Consider the following 19,307-nt stretch of genomic DNA (forward strand, 5'->3'; position numbering starts at 1 on the left):
CTCACCTGCTCAGTGTCCAGCGTGCCTCGACTGGGTGACAGCACGGAGACAGTAGCACGGCACCACTGCGCTGACTCCCACCTTTACCTTATGGTAGACATTGCATGCAGTCAGCAAGCCTGTGAGGCAAACATCACATCCTCTCTGTCCCAGAGGTTTTCCAAGAAACCTTCTACATCTGATGGAGCGTAGCTTTGGGCACCTCCTTGGTTCTCCCAACACTGTGTCCATAGTTTTTCACTCTTATTTTTTTTTCTTCTTCTCATAACCTTACTGGTAGATTCTCAAAGGAAGGCAGCAAGGGCAAAGTTCAGACAAGGGTCGTAAGGTTTCATAATTTTTTTTTCGATTTTAATTTATTCATGCATTTCCTTCAGACTTTGGGAAAATGCTGGAAGCCCTGCTGAGGCACCGCTGGTGCCTGCATCAGTCCCCGGGAATGTTTTGGGGCGATAGCTGTTCTCTTGCAGGTGCCAGGACAAGCGTGTGTGGAAGGTAATATTTGAAGAGAGGCTTTGGCGCAAGGCTCATGGCCTTGGAGACACAGCGTCGCTCCATCACCTTGCTTCTTGGAACTTGGGGGAAAACTTGAGTATCAGCCATGCTTCTGATGAGAAAAATCTGGCAAAATTCTCTTCGGGTTTTGCAGTGAATCACTATTTAGAAAAAAAAAGTTTATGTTCAGATTTGTCAGAGGCAGTCTGCTTAAGTTACTGTAGTAAATGGGAGTGGAGGAGCTCTCGGAGGTCCGCGCACCCACAGGAACCCCGGAAACGCTGACAGCAGCCTGAGCCCGAACAGAGGGGGCCTGGTCTGGGTCCAAGGAGAGGGTCAGGGCTGCAGGCCGGCATTCCTTCCTTTGCTCCCAGCCTCCCTGTCCGTGTGACAGGGTCTGCTCACCTCTTCCAGCCAGGCCCTGGCGCATCTCTTCGGCTGACCTACAGATCTGCTGCCCTTTCCTTGTGACAGGACAGTGGAGGCCTGACCCAGGACAGGGAGGAGGGGAGCGTGCATTTAAATTCTAAAACCGTGGGACCCCTGGGTGGCTCAGTGGTTGAGCGTCTGCCTTCGGCTCAGTGCGTGATCCCGGGGTCCTGGAATCGAGTCCTGCATCAAGCTCCCTGCATGGAGCCCACTTCTCCTTCTGCCTGTGTTTCCACCTCTGTCTCTGTGTAAAATAAGTAATAAAAAATAACAAAAAATAAATTTTAAAATCGTGTGTGTGTGCGCGTGCTCCATACATATGCACTTAAGTGTGTACATACATGTATATAGACCCATGGATTGTAGCAAGGACTTTTTTATTTTTTATTTTTTTCTGGCCGGGGCTTTAGAAAAGACTCCTTCCTTTAAAAAGCATCAAGGATGGGAGAGAGATGAAACTAGTATTTATATTACGTCTTTGTCTAAATTTCACCTGGCAGTACAATTGAAAAGAACTCTGTGTCCTCAGATCTGGTCCTTCGGGTTTTGCGGCTCCCTTCAGGCCTTCCCTTCAGGACAGGACACATGCTATTCTCCTTTTCTTGCTTTTCCTTGGGGGTTGTAGCTGCAGTCCTCGGGGGCAGGTGCTAGGTGCTTGGTCATACTTCTCCAGGACCCCCGAACCTCCAAATGAACTCAAAAGACCACTTCCCCAGGTTCTTTAACGTGGGCTTGGCCTACGTTGTGAAGGAAGTATGGCGGCGTTGTGTCATGGGTTGGGATCCTGTTGCAGAGCGTTCCTTTTATACATGCTGGATTTTCTTTCTGTTTCAGACCCTTCTCATCTCTTTCCTGCATTCCACCCTCCTGTACCAATCGATGCAAGACATCATGAGGGGCGTTACCATTATGACCCGTCTCCGATTCCTCCATTGCATGTGTAAGTAGCCAAACTTTACCCACTAACGAAGCAGAACAGAACACGAGCTTTTACTGTCTCACGACTTTTGGTGAACGGTGCGGCTCCTGGGCTTTGAAGATGTGATACAAGTGTAAGATTTACTTTTGAAATATGGCAAGCCTATCTGTTCCTGGACTCACTGAAGCAAATCCCCGTCGCTTCCTGAAGAATGCCTGTCACACTAGGTGGCTGGCAAGTATTCACTATATATTGTGCTGACGTGTGTTCTGTGGGCCGTAAATACTAAATTAAAAAGGTAGAGGTCTAAATGGGAAGTTACCACTCGGAATAGGTGTGTGGGAGAGGTTGGGTTTGAAGTTTTTCATGCTAACGTTTCTGTTCCCTGGAAGTCCCGTCCCAGCGATCGCCATGAATTGTCATGAAATTTTTATGGTGAATTTTCAGGGCCCCCACGGTGTGTAGAGCGACAGTGACTTTTGATTGATGGGGAGGTCTCCCAAACGGGATGGTGCATGTGACCGAGCACATGATTTACACAAAGATAAAGGGAAGGAATGATGGTGATCACATCCGTTAGGACAGGAAGCAGAAGAACACTTTGTGGAAATAAATAGTATCTCACCCAGGTTGGGGGTAGAAAGAACAGTGGATTTCCACACTAAGGTGGTATTCTTTTGTTGCGATGTCCGGAAAACTGTCGGATACTATAATTACTGGTGCCAGCGCCTGGGAGGGGCCACCCCTTCATTCAAGGGCCCTTGATGTATACATTTAGTCAGATCTGGTAATCACCCTTCATTCTGAGACAGTAAAGTTAGAAAAACACAAATAATACTTTGAAGAATAATGCTGGTTATTTAGATGGTGGATTGCGTCTCCATGGCCATTAGTTAAGCTGTGTAATTACGTATGTGCCAAAGAAAAATGAAGTTGTTTTAAAACAAGTCCTCCTCTGTGAACAGAATTAATTGATATTAACAGCCGTAACTACATGCCCAAGTACACATATAATATTTTACCAACAGTTTTTTGGATCCATCCCCCATTATTGAATTGTAATTTCAGAGCAGATTTGCCTGGAGGTAAGTAATAAATCTGTGTTGCAGACTTCCATAAGCATTAAAGGAGAAGTGGGTATTTATAGAGAGAGAATACAGAAACTTGTGACTTATTCTTTGACTTTTTTTCGGTTGAAACACAAGTAAGTATTTACAGGGTTCTGAAGCCTGCTAAAAATATACTCAAATAAAACCATGAGGCCAATTAAAAACCCCTATACGGAAAGAGAAGGAAATTCCAAGTTCAGGCTGAAACCTGCCATGTAATTCGTCCTGTGGTATGGAGGCTTTGCGGGGCAGATGGGACCTCAGAGGCCCTCCACGAGGCTCTGCCCCATGGGGTACAGAGCCTGCAAGGGCCAGGCCCGCCTTGGAGATGCACATGGCTCATCCCTCTCACACTCCAGTCTCTGTGATGTGGTAATTTATATCAGATTTCCTGTGGAATTTCAGAATGCTTTACTCTTTCAAAAAGACTGCTATAGAGAAACTTCCCCCCGGATTGAGGTTATATGATGGAATGAGCTAGTTCCTATGGGTTCATTATCGCTTGCCTTGTTATTAAATAATTCAAATATGACTCTACCAATAAAAATCCCACGTCTTGGTCCTTTGCCAGAATGCAGCAACAGCAAGCCCTCATGTGGCCCATACCTTGCGGCCGGGGCCCTGGTCACTGTCCCTTCAGGATTAGCTCGCCTGTGACAAAAACACAGGCTTGAGGCAGGTCGGGTTTGGAAAGTCCTGAGAGTTGGGGGTTGCATTTCAGGTATGACTGCTGAGCTGGGGTTTTTATAGGTTTTAGGACTTCCTGCTTTTCTGGCCAAGCCATAGGGTACTTTCACACAACCGACTGAACTGTTCCCTAGCTGCCTAAACGGATAGTTCTCCAAATTCACAACGTGAGGCGAGTTGATAATGCCGAGGCCCAGAGGAGGGTCCTGGAGTCTTCTGAGAGGGGGCGTCATTGCCCCATGCAGAGGGCAGTGGGAAGGTGGGTCCATGGCCACCCAGGACAGCTAGGCCTGGAAGGGCTCTGGGTGGAGACCCGAGAGCTTATGCGGTTGGCCCGGGAGGCTCGGACATAAGTGTCTCTGGTGCACCCTTGGAATAGTATGTTCTCTCCGCATTGCCCTCAGTGGCCCTCCTCTTCTGTGTGACATACCCCTGCTTCAGCAACTCATCCTCAAGGCCTCCTTCCAGGCTCATCCCTGCCCCCAAGGCCATCTCTCTAGCGCCCCACGTGTGCCCTTAGTCTGGGGTACATCATCTTTCTGGTGATTTCCTGCCCCTGCTCACTGCCCCCTGCTAGTTTGCAGGCAGTGCCCAGCACCCGGCCAGGCACCCTGTAAAAGGTGCTTGGTGGACACTCAGCTTGTCCATCTGGGAGGCGGGATGAGCGGGACCGCTCTAATGCCCCCCACCCTTGCTTTATCACACTCACCTGTCCTGGGAACTCTGGTAACCTACCCTAGCCTTTCACTGCCTGGAAATGCGGTTTTCGGCCTTCCTGGCTCTCCAGACTGCAGGAGGAGTTCAATGACGTCACATACATGTGAGCACTCTCAAGAGCACAGAGCTCCGAACACGCTGGGAGCCAGCATCCGAGGTAGCGGGGGCCTGAGAAACACGGGCCTCGCTCAGTCACGACTTGCTTCCAGGCCTTTCCACCTTCTGAGGTGCTAGGAGTGGCCGCCTGTGATCATTTTAGGATCAGAGAGTAATCTGGGCCAGTGTGACTTGGTTGCTGAAATCTTAAAAGCACATCCATTAAGAGTAAAATGGTTTTATCTAGAACTCGGGTTCCAAATTGCTTGCTCTGTAATTGTCTTCTAGAAAATGAGATCAAGTGAGCTTATGGAGTTTTTAGAATAAACATTTTTAATTATAAGAAGACCAAATTTGGGGGGATACTCTCATTATTTTGTACACATAATTGTCCTTCTGGTGCCAGCTTTAAAAATGAAATTAGAAGTCTCTTGAAAACAGGATTTGTGTTGGTGATGGAAGCACTGGCAGGTCTCTGTTTAGAAGGATGGCAGGCGCTGTGATAATTATGCTATCATATCCTATCATTAAAGATTCTATTGAAAGAGGTTTATAAATTGCTCCTCTTTTTAGATAAACCACCCTATATTAAGGCATCAACGATATGGTGCAGAATTAAATTAAAATCTCATAAAATGAAATATGTTCCATATTAGCTGTTTGACACTTAATTTGCCTCTGAATGAGTAGAGGAAATCACAAATTAACCTGCCTTTGTTTTTCCAACCATGGCTTATTAGGTGTTAGAACAACTACAATTACAGCCTAATAATAACCACCAAGCCTTATAAATATGTACGGAAATGCGTCCGTTTGCATTAAAGCACCAGCTTGTTAAATGCAGTGTCTTTAGCTTACCCTGCCTCCCTCTCAGGGCATCATCCACAGTGCATGGGTACGCACTGTAGACAGAGCATAGAAACTCACATTAAGTGTCCTGGAAATAACAGTAGAATTTATTAGTATTTCCTTTCTCAACTCAAAATCATGACTGTAGGTTCACGGACTTACACGTGGGACAGTGGATCGTAGGCATCTCCTTTCCCTGAGTCGTCACCTAAAGATTGCCATAGAAAATGTACAGCTCCTGCATTCTGTTCCTTTAATTCAGGGAGTTTGGAAATTAAGGAACACTGAAGGTGGAGAATTTCCCCTTTTCCTCTGAGAGCTACGCTCCACAGACTTCACCAGGATTTGTGCCCAGTCCATACACCGGAATGTCTCTTGCTCTCTCAAATCGTTTGCTTGGACCACAGATTCTGTGTTTTATTAAGCCATCCAGGAAAAAAAAAAAAAAGTGCATTTTCCAAAAGATTTTCTTTATTTATTCATGAGAGACACAGAGAGGCAGAGACACAGGCCGAGGGAGAAGCAGGCTCCTCACGGGGAATGTGATGCAGGACTCGATCCCAGGACTCTGGGATCACGACAAAGGCAGATGCTCAACCACTGAGCCATCCAGGTGCCCCCAAAAAGTGCAGTGTTTTGGGAAAATGTCAGTGAGTGCACTTTATTGTATTTCTGAGATTTTTTTGGAGCATTAAAGGCAGAACCCGAATGTGTATCCAGAGTGGAGCTGATCTTTCGCTCCTGGTCTCCTTGTATTGCATGCCTTGCATTGTTCTCTTTGGGGCTGCATGCAGGCCTGCATAACTCCAGGAGGCATCATTGTGTGCTGTGGGGGTGCACGATGCTCTTGAGGCTAAAAATGAGTGTGCATCTTTGGATTTCACTTGGGAATTTAGACAGTTGCAATATTAAGCTCCCCTCTCCCAAAATACAGTTAGATGTTCAAGTGACAACATTCACCCTCATCAAGAAAGTACTTTTTTCTCTTTTGAGTATGAGCATTTTGAGTGTGAGCTCTAAAAAAAAATGGTTCAAATTCATGTAAGCATGTCCTTTTTAAAAACTAGACAGAGAGTATTTATTCATAGAAACCCAAATTATAAAGTTTTAAATTTTGCATTTCTTCTGAATTTTCCCCTGGAAGAAATGTCTGTCTTGTACCTACAGCTTTTTGGAGCAAGAGGGTTCTCATTTACAGACCAATATGAATTGAATTTCAGAGAGTCCGTTTGCTTCATACTGAACTCTGCAATTCATTTTGCAAAGTGAGATCCTTAGTTACTAATCCATGGCGGTGATTCAAGCCCCAAGAACCTTGCCAGCTGAGCCAGGAGCTGCCCTTGTCTGGAGCTGTGGATGTGGACAGGGCTGTGCTCCCAGCCCACAGTCACAGAGGCTGTCACCCTTCACCATCCACGTCACTAATTCACCCCAGAAAACCCGCTTCACCTTCCCTCTCTTGGGGGAGATGAGCACTCGTGTTCTGGTTTATTCGGCAGCTCTTTATTCTCTTGCTTGACTCCATGTGGCTCTTTCCGGGGCTGCCCGACTGCGTGGAATTATTCCACCTAAGAAGAGGTGCTCTTCCCACTGCAAGTGGCATCTGGGGAGAGGACTCCACGCACAGCAGACCACTCATACTAGCTGTGAAATAGAGGGCCCTGGAAATACCTACGGCTTTGCTCCATGATGACGATGGCCTTTTAGGGACGATAGCAAGCAGATGAGTAGCAGGTTTGGAGTATGAATAAATGCATTTCTTTCCAGGGAGAAAAGGTCCAAGAAAAGACATGTCATTATGGTAAAAGCTTAGGCAAAGGACGGATACGTAGATGGCCAGTGCTGCTGTTGCGTTTCCTTCCCTCGTTTCTTCCCACCCTCCCTGCATTCAGCACCTTGCTTGTTTTAGGAGGTACTGTACCCATCGGGAGCTCACATAATAGTTATTCAAAAGCAGCCTCCAGTCTAGCTGCCTATTAAAACCTTGTGATGGGGCCATGCACATAATAGTGGTTTCATTCTATTCCTTCCCCTTCAGTAAAGTGCAGAGATGGAGCAAAACCTTGTATTTGTATCTGGGGGCACGCCCAGTTTGGAATATTTGAATAGAACAATTTAAAGTTAACAAAGGAAAGTCCTTTTTTCCCTTCAGTGCTCTATCATAACCATTATTAGGACTGGTGGTGAAGTGTAGCGTAGTGACAGAGCTAATATTGTGTAAGAATCACTCCCCTCCCCCTCCCCCTGCCAAAAAAAAAGAAGAAAAAAAGATGTATACATTTCTTTTTTTTTAAGATTTTATTTGTTTATTCATTTATTTATTTATTCACACAGATAGAGAGAGAGAGGCAGAGACACAGGCAGAGGGAGAAGCAGGCTCCATGCAGGGAACCCGACATGGGACTCGATCCTGGGACTCCAGGATCACACCCTGGGCCAAAGGCAGGCATTAAACCGCTGACCCACCCAGGGATCCCCTATGATTACATTTCTTGAGTACAAAGACCATCTGTGTGTTTCTCTGCATTTGCCGGGACCAATCCACATCTTAAGCATAGAAGCTCCTAAATAAATACTATTTTCAAGAATAAGGGCTTGTTTCTCTTGGGCCAGGGCAGGGTCGCTGCTGACACCTTTCTTTTCTTTTTGTTTCTTTACTGTCGTTAGAGTGTGTCACCTTTATACCAACAAGGCTAGCACACTTAGAACTCAAAATCACAAGCTTAATAAGTAAAAACTTAAGATTATATAGAAGCACTTACCGCGATATTGGATGCTTTCTGGTGCCAGGTGCATTCCCTGATACTACATCAGTTACTGGTTGTAAAAAGTCCATAGTTACCTTATGTGACATTTATTACTGATCCCCAGGCCCTTCATATGGAAATAGAGTTAATGAAATTAGCAATCTTAAATGCAAAACCAAAAAAGGAGCAAAATTTCAAAAGTAAGGGGGGAAAAAAGACAATAGTGTAACGTGTGCAGCTATAGTGACCTTAGCTGCTCACATGACATTTTTGAGTGTTTAGCTATGGGCTAGCACAATTTTAGAGACTTTACATAATTTCCCATGTTAAACTTAGAGCAGTGCTGTGATGGAGTTGATATGACCAGCCTCATTTTAAAGATGCAGAGGCCTCGACACAGAGAGGTTACGCAGCTTGGGAGTAAATAGTGCATTGGATGTGACCCCCCCCACCCCCACACACTTGACTTTTATCCTCTGCTTGTGAAAATCAGCACTGAGACTTTGCTGGCCTAGTCTGCGCTTACTGGATGAGCACAAATCATTGTAACAATACCTGATAGGACATTCTCAACGTCACTGGCTGTCAGAGTCTTATGCCGATTACTAAGGTAGGAAATATGACAGTATAAAAAGCCATAAAAAGCCTTTCGACCTAAAAAGCCTATCAATAGCCAGAAACATTAAATACACGTTAATGTTTGCTGCTGTAGAATTTGGGAAACCAAACAACTGGACAATGTACACACCCAACCACAGGGAGTGGGTTGGTAAATTGTGGTTTGTCGACTTGGTAGCCTATTGGGTGGCCCTCGACAGTTGGGTCGAGGAGACCGTATCAAGGCATGGGTGATGATAGCGGTATGCTCTGTGGAACGTCAGTCATGCTGGACTAGGTCATAACACGCATCTGCCTGGAACCTTCTTCCCTCGGATACCCTCACTTCATACATTTCCTGGCACTGATGTCTCCTTATCAGAAGTCTTCTGTGAAGACTGTCTAATGAAGTTTAGGAAACTCCAGCCTCTGAGCCTGTTTTTCTGAATAAGGTTTGATTGGGACACAGTGACCGCCACCCCATATTGACTGTTGTCGGAGGCGGCTTTAGCAGTCAAGGGCCTGGTTGAGTTGGGCACATAAGACAGACAGATATGGCCCGCGAGGCCTTAAAGATAAACTTTGCCAACCCCAACCTAAAATAACACCCTCTTTCCACCCCTACTCTTAGTCCCATTTTTCTGCTTTATTTTCCTTTCTTTAGTTTTTGGGTTTTTAAAAAGAATTTATTTATTTATTCATGAGAGGCATAGACAGAGGGTCAGAGACATAGGCCGAGGGAGAAGCAGGCTCCATGCAGGGAGCCCGATGTGGGTGGGACCCGATCCCAGGATGCCGGGATCACGTCCTGAGCCAAAGACAGATGCTCAACCACTGAGCCACCCAGGCACCTTTCTTTATTGCTTTTTATAAGCGAATGCCACTCACCGTATTTTCTACTTTGAGACTTTCCGACGGCTAATCCCAGCATTTTCCATTGCGTAGCCTGTCCAGTTCAGAAAAGATAATAACCCTTACTGTTTGGTTATCATTTCTCATGACCAACTGAAAAAATACCATGAAGCCTGCCTAATTGTGAAGAACGACTTTAGGCCCGCCTCCACCCGCAGTTCCAAGTGTCAGTCTGAAAATGTGGGTGAGTTTCAGTTCCTGAACCTTAAAAACTTTAAGGGGCCGGCAGCCTAAGTCCAGACCCACCAGCACACACTTTACTTTGCATGAAGAGATGAACGCGGAGCCAAGTGCTCCTCCGAGGGCATCACACGTTCTTGTGTTTTGCAGTATTTCTAACGACTGCAATACCGAATTCGGTCATCGGTTGCAGAGAAAGCAGGCCCTAATTATAGTGCATATTCACAGAGCCTGAGCGGCAGCTTCTTGGATAAAATTCCTGTGTTCTTTATGCTGCGCTCAGCAGTCAGGTCCGGGAGCAGATATTGACTGGAGGTATTCACGGTCACTGAACCGGAAGCCTCCAGCTCTATAGAGCCTGCTGTCAAACCTGTTGCGGGGGTCTGGGGGGTACTGGACTGTAACAGACTTTTTTCTCGGAGTACAATGCTTCCACTCATGGTAAGCCTGGCTTCAAAGAAAACAGAAATTTACTGCCGTGGTTTTATGTATTTTTCAAAATCTGCATTGGAGAAAATTGAACTTGAACAGCATTTGTCCCAATGGGAAGACACCTTGGGGTTGGCTCGGTGTGATGACGGTCACCCGGATGGAAGGGGCCCGTGGGTCTCACTACGTGGCCCTCTCTGCTTCGCTTAGGTAACAGAACCCGCTCTTTCCAACTAAACAAAGACATGCCATTTCCTATAGTGGCACAGCATGCTGAGTTCATTTCAGACCTTTCCCCAGAGGAACAAAGGCCCACGACACAGGGCTGCTTGTCATTCAGTTCTTTTTGTGACTGTGGTACCCCCTACCCCCACCCTGTGAAATGCATACATCAAAAAATATAGTGGTCGTGGACCATTCCAGAAACCTGCTCGCTAACTTTCTGAATCCTGAGTAACAGATTGGCTGGATTTTTGCATCTTTGGTGATGCTAGGGAACTGAGCCCTCTAAAAGGAATTAGCAGGGAAAAGTGTGACTCCTCTGCATCCTGAAGTAGGGAGTTTGGGCAGTGCATTCATCAGATCGCTGTACGGAAAAGAACTTTGAAAAGAAAAATCTGGACTTTTGCACTTGGGTAAAAATGAGCCAGTTGGTCCTGTGGCTTACCGGTCCCGTGCCTGCTTTCTGCGCTGACCTAGCTGAATTGGTGACGGTGCATGGGTTTTTAACTCCAGTGTTGTGATTAACATCAAGTGCATGCTGGATCTATATATACCCTGCGCCTCTGCCTCTCCCCTTTCTCTCTCCCAACCCGCACAAAGGAAGAAAAGAAAGTAGAGAAAAGGGTAAGAAGGGGCAGAAACTGCCTTTAGGGCATGAGCATACATTGCCAGAAAAGAAAAGAAAGATAAAGGTCTGTGATCGAAACCCATAGATTCTCTGAAATCCACTCACTTACTATTCTGGGTTATGCAGCATCTCACATGTTTCTAAGTTTTAGATACTTAAAACTGCCTTATATAGCTTCGGAGAGATTACAGACTCATTCACAAGTTCTTGGTTGGGACTCCTCAAAGGGAATAGGATGTGCAGCCTCAATCTGACCCTCTAATAGCAAAATGCCTTCTGTGTAGTCACAATCGGAGAAATTCTTTTACAGGTTCACCTCTGAGGACCCTGTGGCACCAGTCACTAGTCTTACCTGTGAATTGTTCCTAAGGACCCCATCCTCACCAGGCCCCGTCACCCCCTGGGCCCCGTCAGCCCCAGGTACTCAGAGCTCTGCCTGAAGGACTCACGTTAACTCCGTGCTCATGAAGGGATCCCCAGGGCCTGCACAAGGCTAATGTGTGTCTCCTGCTGCCTGGGAATGAGTTAAAGGCACTAACCAGAGGCACCAGTCCTCTTCTCAGTACATTCAAATGGTATCCAAATATTGCCAAGTTCATCAGAAGTGAACAGCATCTCTATTATAGGGGGGCTGGCAGGAGGGAGGCACTGGCAGTTAAATGACCTGCCTCATTTGCAAAACAAATCACCAAACCGTGTTGCTTGAATATGATTTACATTTTTAAGACAGAGTCCAAAGAAAGCATTCCGGGCTTGCTAAAATGCTTCTTACCCCTATTCAAAGTAGTCTCTGGCTCCCCCACAGAACAAAATTCCCATATTCCTAGCCTACATTGTTTTCGACATAAACGATGCACACACCAGTGAAAGTTTTCAGACACGAATTCAGAATTGCCCGTCAGTAACAAAGGCTATCAGAGCTCTTTCTTAAAAGGGGCTCTGATTTTAAAAGGTTTCTCATGTCCTATTTGCCTGGGATAGACTAGATTAATGTTAGAATTACAGTTGGCCCTTGAACAATCTGGGGGGTTGGGGCACGGACCCCCCACCCATTATAGTCGAAAATCTACGTGTAACTACTGACTCCCCAAAAACCTGATTGTTAACTAGTCTGCTGTTGACCAAAAGCCTTAACAATAACATGAAGTCAACACATACCTTTTTTTATGTCGTATGTGTTATATACTGTATTCTTATAATGAAGTAAGCTAGAGAAAAGAAAATATTACTAAAAAAATCTAAAAGAGGGGCATCTGGGTGGCTCAGTGGTTGAGCATCTGCCTTTGACTCAGGTCGTGATCCCGGGGTCCTGGGTTCGAGTCCCACATCGGGCTCCCTGCAGGGAGCCTGCTTCTCCCTCTGCCTGTGTCTCTGCCTCTCTCTCTCTGTGTCTCTCATGAATGAATAAATAAAATCTAAAAAAATTTTAAAAAAAAGAAATCACAAGAGAAAATACACTTATAGTACTGTGCGGATTTATCAACACAGATCTGGGTGTAAGTGAAATCTGCACATCTCCAACTTGTATTGTTCAAGCCAGCTGGCTATTGGGATATGCTATTTATGTTATCGAATCTGTTTATTGGGTTTATTTAAAGTAAGTATTCTATGTCTCTCCACTATTTTACTAAATCTATCCTATGTATACTGTGTTATGCACACATGTGGCGCTCACTTCTGTCCATTTTCTGTGTGGCAGTTTCAGTTTGTCCTCGAGATTATGCCACATGATCTTCCATCTTAATGGAAGCAGTCAAGAGGGGAAGAGAAGGTCAGTCGGAAGTATTTTAATCTTGTTTTAATGATCAAAATCTGGTCACTTTGGGTTTCAGGACACGGCGATACGTGTCATAACGTGGATATTGAGAGACAAGATGGTCTACATCCCCGTCCCAGTGGAAGTCGGGCTCGGCGGGGCTGGGAGCTGGAAGCAGGGGTCCTGCACCGTCCTGCAAAAGGAGGGATGCTCAGGTCACATGGGGCTCCTGTGAGGGGGTTCCCTGCGTGGAGCCCTGGAGCATTTCGCAAGGCCGAGCTCATTCTCTAGAAGGGGGCTCGCAGGCCTCGGGGATCAGCGCTGGCAGCTCGTGCCCTCGGGAAGGCCTTCCCGTGACCTGAAGGCCGGTCAGGAGATACGTTGCACCCTATGGAGTTTGGGTTGGCCTCTCCGCCTTGCCCCATCTTGTGACCCAGGCAGGCACAGCACTTGGCAGTTATTTGGGTTATTGTTGTCTGCTGTTTCTCTGTTTGTTGGGAGGAGGGAGGTAGGTGGAGGCTGAATTGCAAGGGATGAAAAGTGGAGGCCCTTCCCCACCGCCCGCACCCCCCCCCCCCAAGTGTATCGGAAAGAAACATCCTTCTTGGTCTGTTTGCTTTGCAAGGGCGTCCTTTGATGAGGCCTTTGTCCGAGGTCCCCACTGAAGGCTCAGTGTACTCAAGCTTTAGAAAAGGCTATTGGCCCTTCTTTGTTTTCTTTGTTGAACTGTTTATTTTGCTTTCTTCCCACGAGGTTCCCTGGCCTTGCTCTGACAACGCTTTTCTGCATGAATTGCATTCCTGGGAGCCACAAGTTTCCAGATTCTTCCAGCCCATTTGATTCCAGCCTGTGTGATTAGTCCACCGGTTCGACCTGCCGTGGGTCTGTGCCAGGCAGGGGGCTTCCGAAGTGCCCCTAACGTGGACGCCCAAAGACACCAGTAGCCTCATTAGTGAGAGGGTGGCGCGGCGCTCCAGGGCAGCAGCAGAGCTGCTGTTGAATCAGCGCTGGGGTTCAGGTCACTTGGTTTCCGCTCGGTGGGCGTGGAGGTGGTGCGGGGCACTGCACTGAACATTTAAATCTTCAGGGACTGAAGTGGTCCTGCCCGGGGAGCCAGAGAGCCCATTAGCACCATTTAAGTTAAATTTACTTTTTGGAGGGATTTCGTCATCATTTGCATAAAATGCACCTCCATCTGTGTAGAAATAAGGAACAATAGTAATAAAAATTATTCAGATAGTCTTAATCCTGGCCATTCTATTTTCTTGTGCACAGATGTCATTTTCTGAAGTGTTGGTTTATGACTCGAGACAGAGAGGGACGATTAGCGAACTTAGGAGTTACAGTTTTTTAAACCTCTGTTAATAAAGATTAAATGTCTGTTTAATAAGTTATACCTTCATTTTAGGTAACCATAAAATGCTGTGATACCATTGAACAAACTTTAGCTATCTTAAAAACAAAATTCTTGGGGCACCTGGGTGGCTTAGTCGATTAAGCGTCTGCCTTTGGCTCAGGTCATGATCTCAGGGGTCCTGGGATCGAGTCCCGTGTCAGGGTCCCTGCTCATTGGGGGGGGGGGTCTGCTTCTCCCTCTCCCTCTCCCTCCACCGCTAATCCCACCGTCCATGCTCTTTGTCTCTGTCTCTCTCCCTGTCTCTTAAATAAATAAGTAAATAAATCTTAAAAAAAGTAAAACAAAATTCTATCAGAGATCTGGTCTGTTCACCCATTGAGTGAACATGGGTTCTGTATGAATTCATTCTTTTATGCGTGAGCATCTGGACTCTTCACAGGCAGGTGGGGTGCGCTGCACCCAACTGGGAGCCTGCATTTCTTGATCGTGTGTCTGGAAGTAGTTTTGACTCAGAACCTCCCAACTGAAGACCCAGGAGCTTGCTGGAACCTATTGACCATACAACCTGTGATGAAAATTGTATGCAGTATAAATTCCTCTCTATATACAGAAGCTCTTCCTTAGTGAACTGGGGAAGGCCCCCGACAGTGTGGCCCGGCATGGTTCTGGTTCCTCGAGATCCTCTTCTCTTTTTGCTGGGCCTGGTTTGAACCGGGTCTCTGATCTTTGTGAGCCTGGCGATGGCCATAAACTGTGTGCCATAGACTTTCTGGGAGGGGCCCTCGTTAGTCTTCTCTTTTGCAACTATATGCATTCACTCTGTGGGATCAAGGTTCTTCTTCAGGCAGGGAGGATTTGTCGGGAAGGTGGGAGTTAACCTCTCTTGTCTAGAAGAGGCCCTTTCTCCTTGGAGTGGGCTCTGAAAACAGATCCCCCAATGAGCTGAAACACAGCTGCCATAATACTTCCTGTGCAACACAATTAGGCCTCCCTTAGAAGCAGGACTGGATTACACTTTCGCTCAGTAATCACCTCTGAGCATCCCGGAAAACAATGTTCGTTACATTAGCCCATGATAATGCTGTTTTCTTGGGTTTCTAAGTGTAATTTCAGAAAATTCAAATATAACTCCGTTGGCATATGGCTTCTGATGATCTCTTCTTAAAATCAGTTTATAAGTTATTTTCAAAGTAAGTGTAGGCCCCAGCGAAGTCCCATTCTCAGCTCTGCCACGAATTCACTGGATTCTTGAATACTTTCTCTGACTTCTCTGGGCCTCCTTGTTCTCATCTGAGAGGGACAAGAGTTGGAATAAATGATCTATAAGATCCCTTCTTAACATCCCGTTGTCATCGGCAAGTTTAGGTCTATTCCCCTTGTTTTTCCCTTGCGTGTGGGCAATAGGAATAGGAATAGAATATGAAAACACCGCGGCCCTAATACATATACGCCCTCCTGTCATTTTTGTCTCTTGCCTCTCCTTACGTGAGCATCTGCTGTGAGCATCTTGCCCATACCCAGGGCATGCCCCCACGCTCTCTCATACTTTCTTTTTTTTTCTTAATTTATTTATTTATGATAGTCACACACAGAGAAAGAGAGAGAGGCAGAGACACAGGCAGAGGGAGAAGCAGGCTCCATGCACTGGGAGCCCGACGTGGGATTCGATCCCGGGTCTCCAGGATCGCGCCCTGGGCCAAAGGCAGGCGCCAAACCGCTGCGCCACCCAGGGATCCCCTCTCTCATACTTTCTAAGTGATGTTTTGCACCTCGAGGTGCCACCAGCACATAAGAGCTATTTGAATATAAGTTCAGACGGGGTGCCTTTGGAATAAAAAGATAACTGGAAAGCCATGCCATTGGTTCCATTAAGAGCCTCAATAATCTTAAAATATAAATGTAAGGGAGCCTATATGCACATACCTGTGTTTGTTTTGGGATAGTTTTCCTTTGTGTTTAAAATCATAGACTGGGTTTGAATCCAGCTTCGGTATTTAGGTATTTCTGCTATGCAAGCCCAGTGTCATCATCCAACCCCATTTTAGATCAGGAACTCAGTGAAGGAGCAGATTGCTGGTACTTCGACCAGTGTCTGGTACGTCACAGATATTTGACAAATAGCAGAATTACCTAATATGTACCTGTTATACTTCCATACTTACATCTATGCTAAGTTGGTGCATCCTTTTCCCAGCTCTGAAACTGGAGCGTGTCTTATGATCTGTAGTGTTTCACCGTGGCTGTTGGTGAAGAGGTGTTCGTGAGGAAGTTTCGAGGATCTCTGAATGAAATTCTTTTGTCTTATATTTTCCTTGCTGGGCCAGTGCTAGAGTGCTACATGATAAAAACCTATGTGGGACTAAGTCTCAAAGCCCCCTTTTAGTAAGTAGAAAGCAAAAATGGCAAGTGTTAAGTATTGTCATTTTTAGTGGTACCTAAAATAATATCGTGTCTTTAGATCAATAGCATCTTCGCTTTGATGAAATACAGTCTATTTCATAGATTGCACATACGTATTGTGTCTGTAGGTCTGTAGTCAGCAGGAAAAAATTGTTTCATTGTCAAGTTCATTTTTTTCCCCCCAAGAGCACAGCCAATTTTTCCTAAATGTTATAATAATGGACCTGGTTGCGGGGCTATAAAGTTAAAATGTAGACAGTGTTTGGGAAATGCTATTGCTAACTGAATCCTACAAAATGCAAGGAAGGACAGCTTCAGCCTGGAACCCTGTAAAGGAGGGAAGCATGTGTTGCGTGCCGGTGCTGTTGGTGTATTTGTGCAGATGCATAGCACAGGCTCTCCGAGGGTAAGACTTCATGATTAATGGTGTTTATTCTTGACAGAAGCCTCCTTTATTTATCTGCAATACAGTTTAGCGATTTTATCAGGCCCCTGAATGAAAAATATTCAGTCATACCAATATTGCAGTGTAAATTGAGTAGAGTCACTTTTTATTATATCTTTCTGCCTTATCATCTGCACAGTAATTTTCTAGCAGAGGCTTGATATGGAAAAGGCTGGATTTAGCTGTACTTGACACAAAGCCTCTTCAATTTCGCCTAAAAGTTCAGGCTGCTCTTAGAAATGTGTGTGTGTCTGTGTGTCTGTGTGTGTGTGTCTGTGTGTGTATAATATATAAGCCCTCCCTCTTATCCAAGCAATTTCAGGATTTGAAAGAATAAAGATAAAATGCACAAACCTGGATGGGAGAAGTGTTGTTAATATAAAAATATCTAATAGCTGTGAACTCACTGGTAAAAAAGCTCCTTTAGTGTCTAAGCTGTGGCTCAGTTCTGAGCTTTTGGCCTGGCTACGTGGTCCCACTTTTTTCTAATCAATCACCCTCCAAATCCAATCAGCATAAAACCAGACCCTTTCATTTCTCCTGGGAGTAATAGCAAAGTTGAAGTCCACAGCGGCCCGGGGGGGACGTGAGTCGCTGTGGTGATGGAATATGCCATTCCAGACGGGGAGGAAGGAAAGAAAATGAGATCTCATTTGTGGGACACTCAACTAGAGAGTCCCTAAATTTTCAGCAAAACTTTATTCAAGGGGCAGACGGTATAACATTAGATGTCAGAGCTAATCAATGGCAGGCAGGGACAAATGATTTAAATCGTAGAAACGTTTGGATTGTGGGACCAAAGAGACTTTAAACCTGGTGGCTGGGATGGAAATCATCTCTGCCCAAGGCTCACATTTTCCCAGTGGGCCAAGGAAAGCCCTAAGAGCCGTATGGGGGACGTGTGTGGCCCTAGGCCGGTTCTCCAAGGGTACTATGATCGGGTAATTCCAGCCTGTCCTTTCAACATTTCGGTTCACTTGACTCCGTTTTCACTGTGAAGACAGGGATGCAGTCGCAGACCTCTTGGGCCCTTACCCAGGCACCAGGCTCCGTGTCTGTTTTTCCATGATGTTCCTCCGTGTGCCTGGGACAAAGTGCTCTGAAGCCAGGAGAACCAGAATCCTGGGAACTTCTTATCTCCTTACATGGGCGTTAATGCTTCCTTCCTGTGAGTGACGTAGACAAATTGTTCCCTGGTTCATTAGATACACTCCTTTGCCTTATTTAATTTCTTTTTGAAAAGTTTGATACCTTCCCAGGGGTCAAACTTCCGGAATATTGAGACTCGTAGCACGCAGTTGAGTCCTACAAGGTCTGTTGCCAGTGAAATCTAAATAGCCTGCCAAACTAAAAGGGCCCACTATTTTACCTTTACTAGGCCAGAGGGCCCTAGCAAATCTCGGGGATGTTGTTCTGGAGGAGAGCCATTTAGATAATTAATAATGGCCCCTTGTTGGACGTCCCTACGATCCCTTAAAATAAGGATGATTTAAAGAGCGATGGAGAGTATGAGTCAGTGAGCATAAGAAACAACCCTGAGAAGACACTAGTCAGTGGTTAATAGTAATAATAATAATTTTGAGGACTGTGATGGTGATGCAACATGGAAAAAGTCCACACCGGCTAGTGGAAGGCAAACCTAAGCTCAGCGTGCCAGAGGAGGGATCTTCTAGCTGGTTCTTGAAGTAACCCATTAAAGTAGAAATTAAAACAGAAGCCTCATCCTCTTCTTGGCTCAGAATTCCAGATGCTCCCTTGTCTTGGGTAGAAATCTCCCCCACACCACCTGCAAGAGGACCGAACATGAAGCAAGGATTAAAACTGTTGGAAGCTAACTTCCTGTTTCTAGTTATTTCCATCCAGTATCTGAAGCCTCCTGCTGGGTGACCTCTCACTTCAATAACAGATCCTGGCTTCAGGCTCTCAAGATTTATGAAATGCCTCTTTACTGTAAATTGTTCAAATTTCCAAGTAAATGACATAAAAGCCACAGACACTTGTTTGTTGAGTTGGTTAAATCCAGCAGTTCTAACTGAATTTCTTGTGTTCTAATTGAGTTTCAGTTCAAATTGAATTTTTTTTTTTTTCTGGTCCTTTCTCTTTATACCTGGTGGGTATCACGGTTCAGATCCAAAAGTCCGTCCCAAAGAATGTATGATGGTTGATAGGACTCGACATTATCAGAAAACCTAACAGCAGTGAACAAATGCCACGTGGCCTGGGGTTTTTCTGGATACTTAGTTCACGGGACTTAGGCCTGTGCCAAGTCACCCACACTATTGTGTCCCAGTTTCTTTCTATTCTGCTGTGTGTTTTCTTTTTGGAAAAGAACA

The 19,307-nt window shown here is 45.6% G+C and overlaps 1 protein-coding gene across 1 annotated transcript in view; it reads left to right on the forward strand.

Annotated features, from left to right (window-relative positions):
* Positions 1 to 19,307, forward strand: part of GLI3 (GLI family zinc finger 3) — a 270,490-nt gene that overhangs the window by 154,013 nt on the left and 97,170 nt on the right. Inside the window, exon 4 of the mRNA XM_038562653.1 lies at positions 1,759 to 1,864. Coding sequence (XP_038418581.1) covers positions 1,759 to 1,864 — 106 coding nt within the window. The remainder of the gene's footprint in view (positions 1 to 1,758; positions 1,865 to 19,307) is intronic.

Source organism: Canis lupus, chromosome 18 (assembly GCF_011100685.1).
Source record: "Canis lupus familiaris isolate Mischka breed German Shepherd chromosome 18, alternate assembly UU_Cfam_GSD_1.0, whole genome shotgun sequence".
NCBI classification, from domain to species: Eukaryota; Metazoa; Chordata; class Mammalia; order Carnivora; family Canidae; genus Canis; species Canis lupus.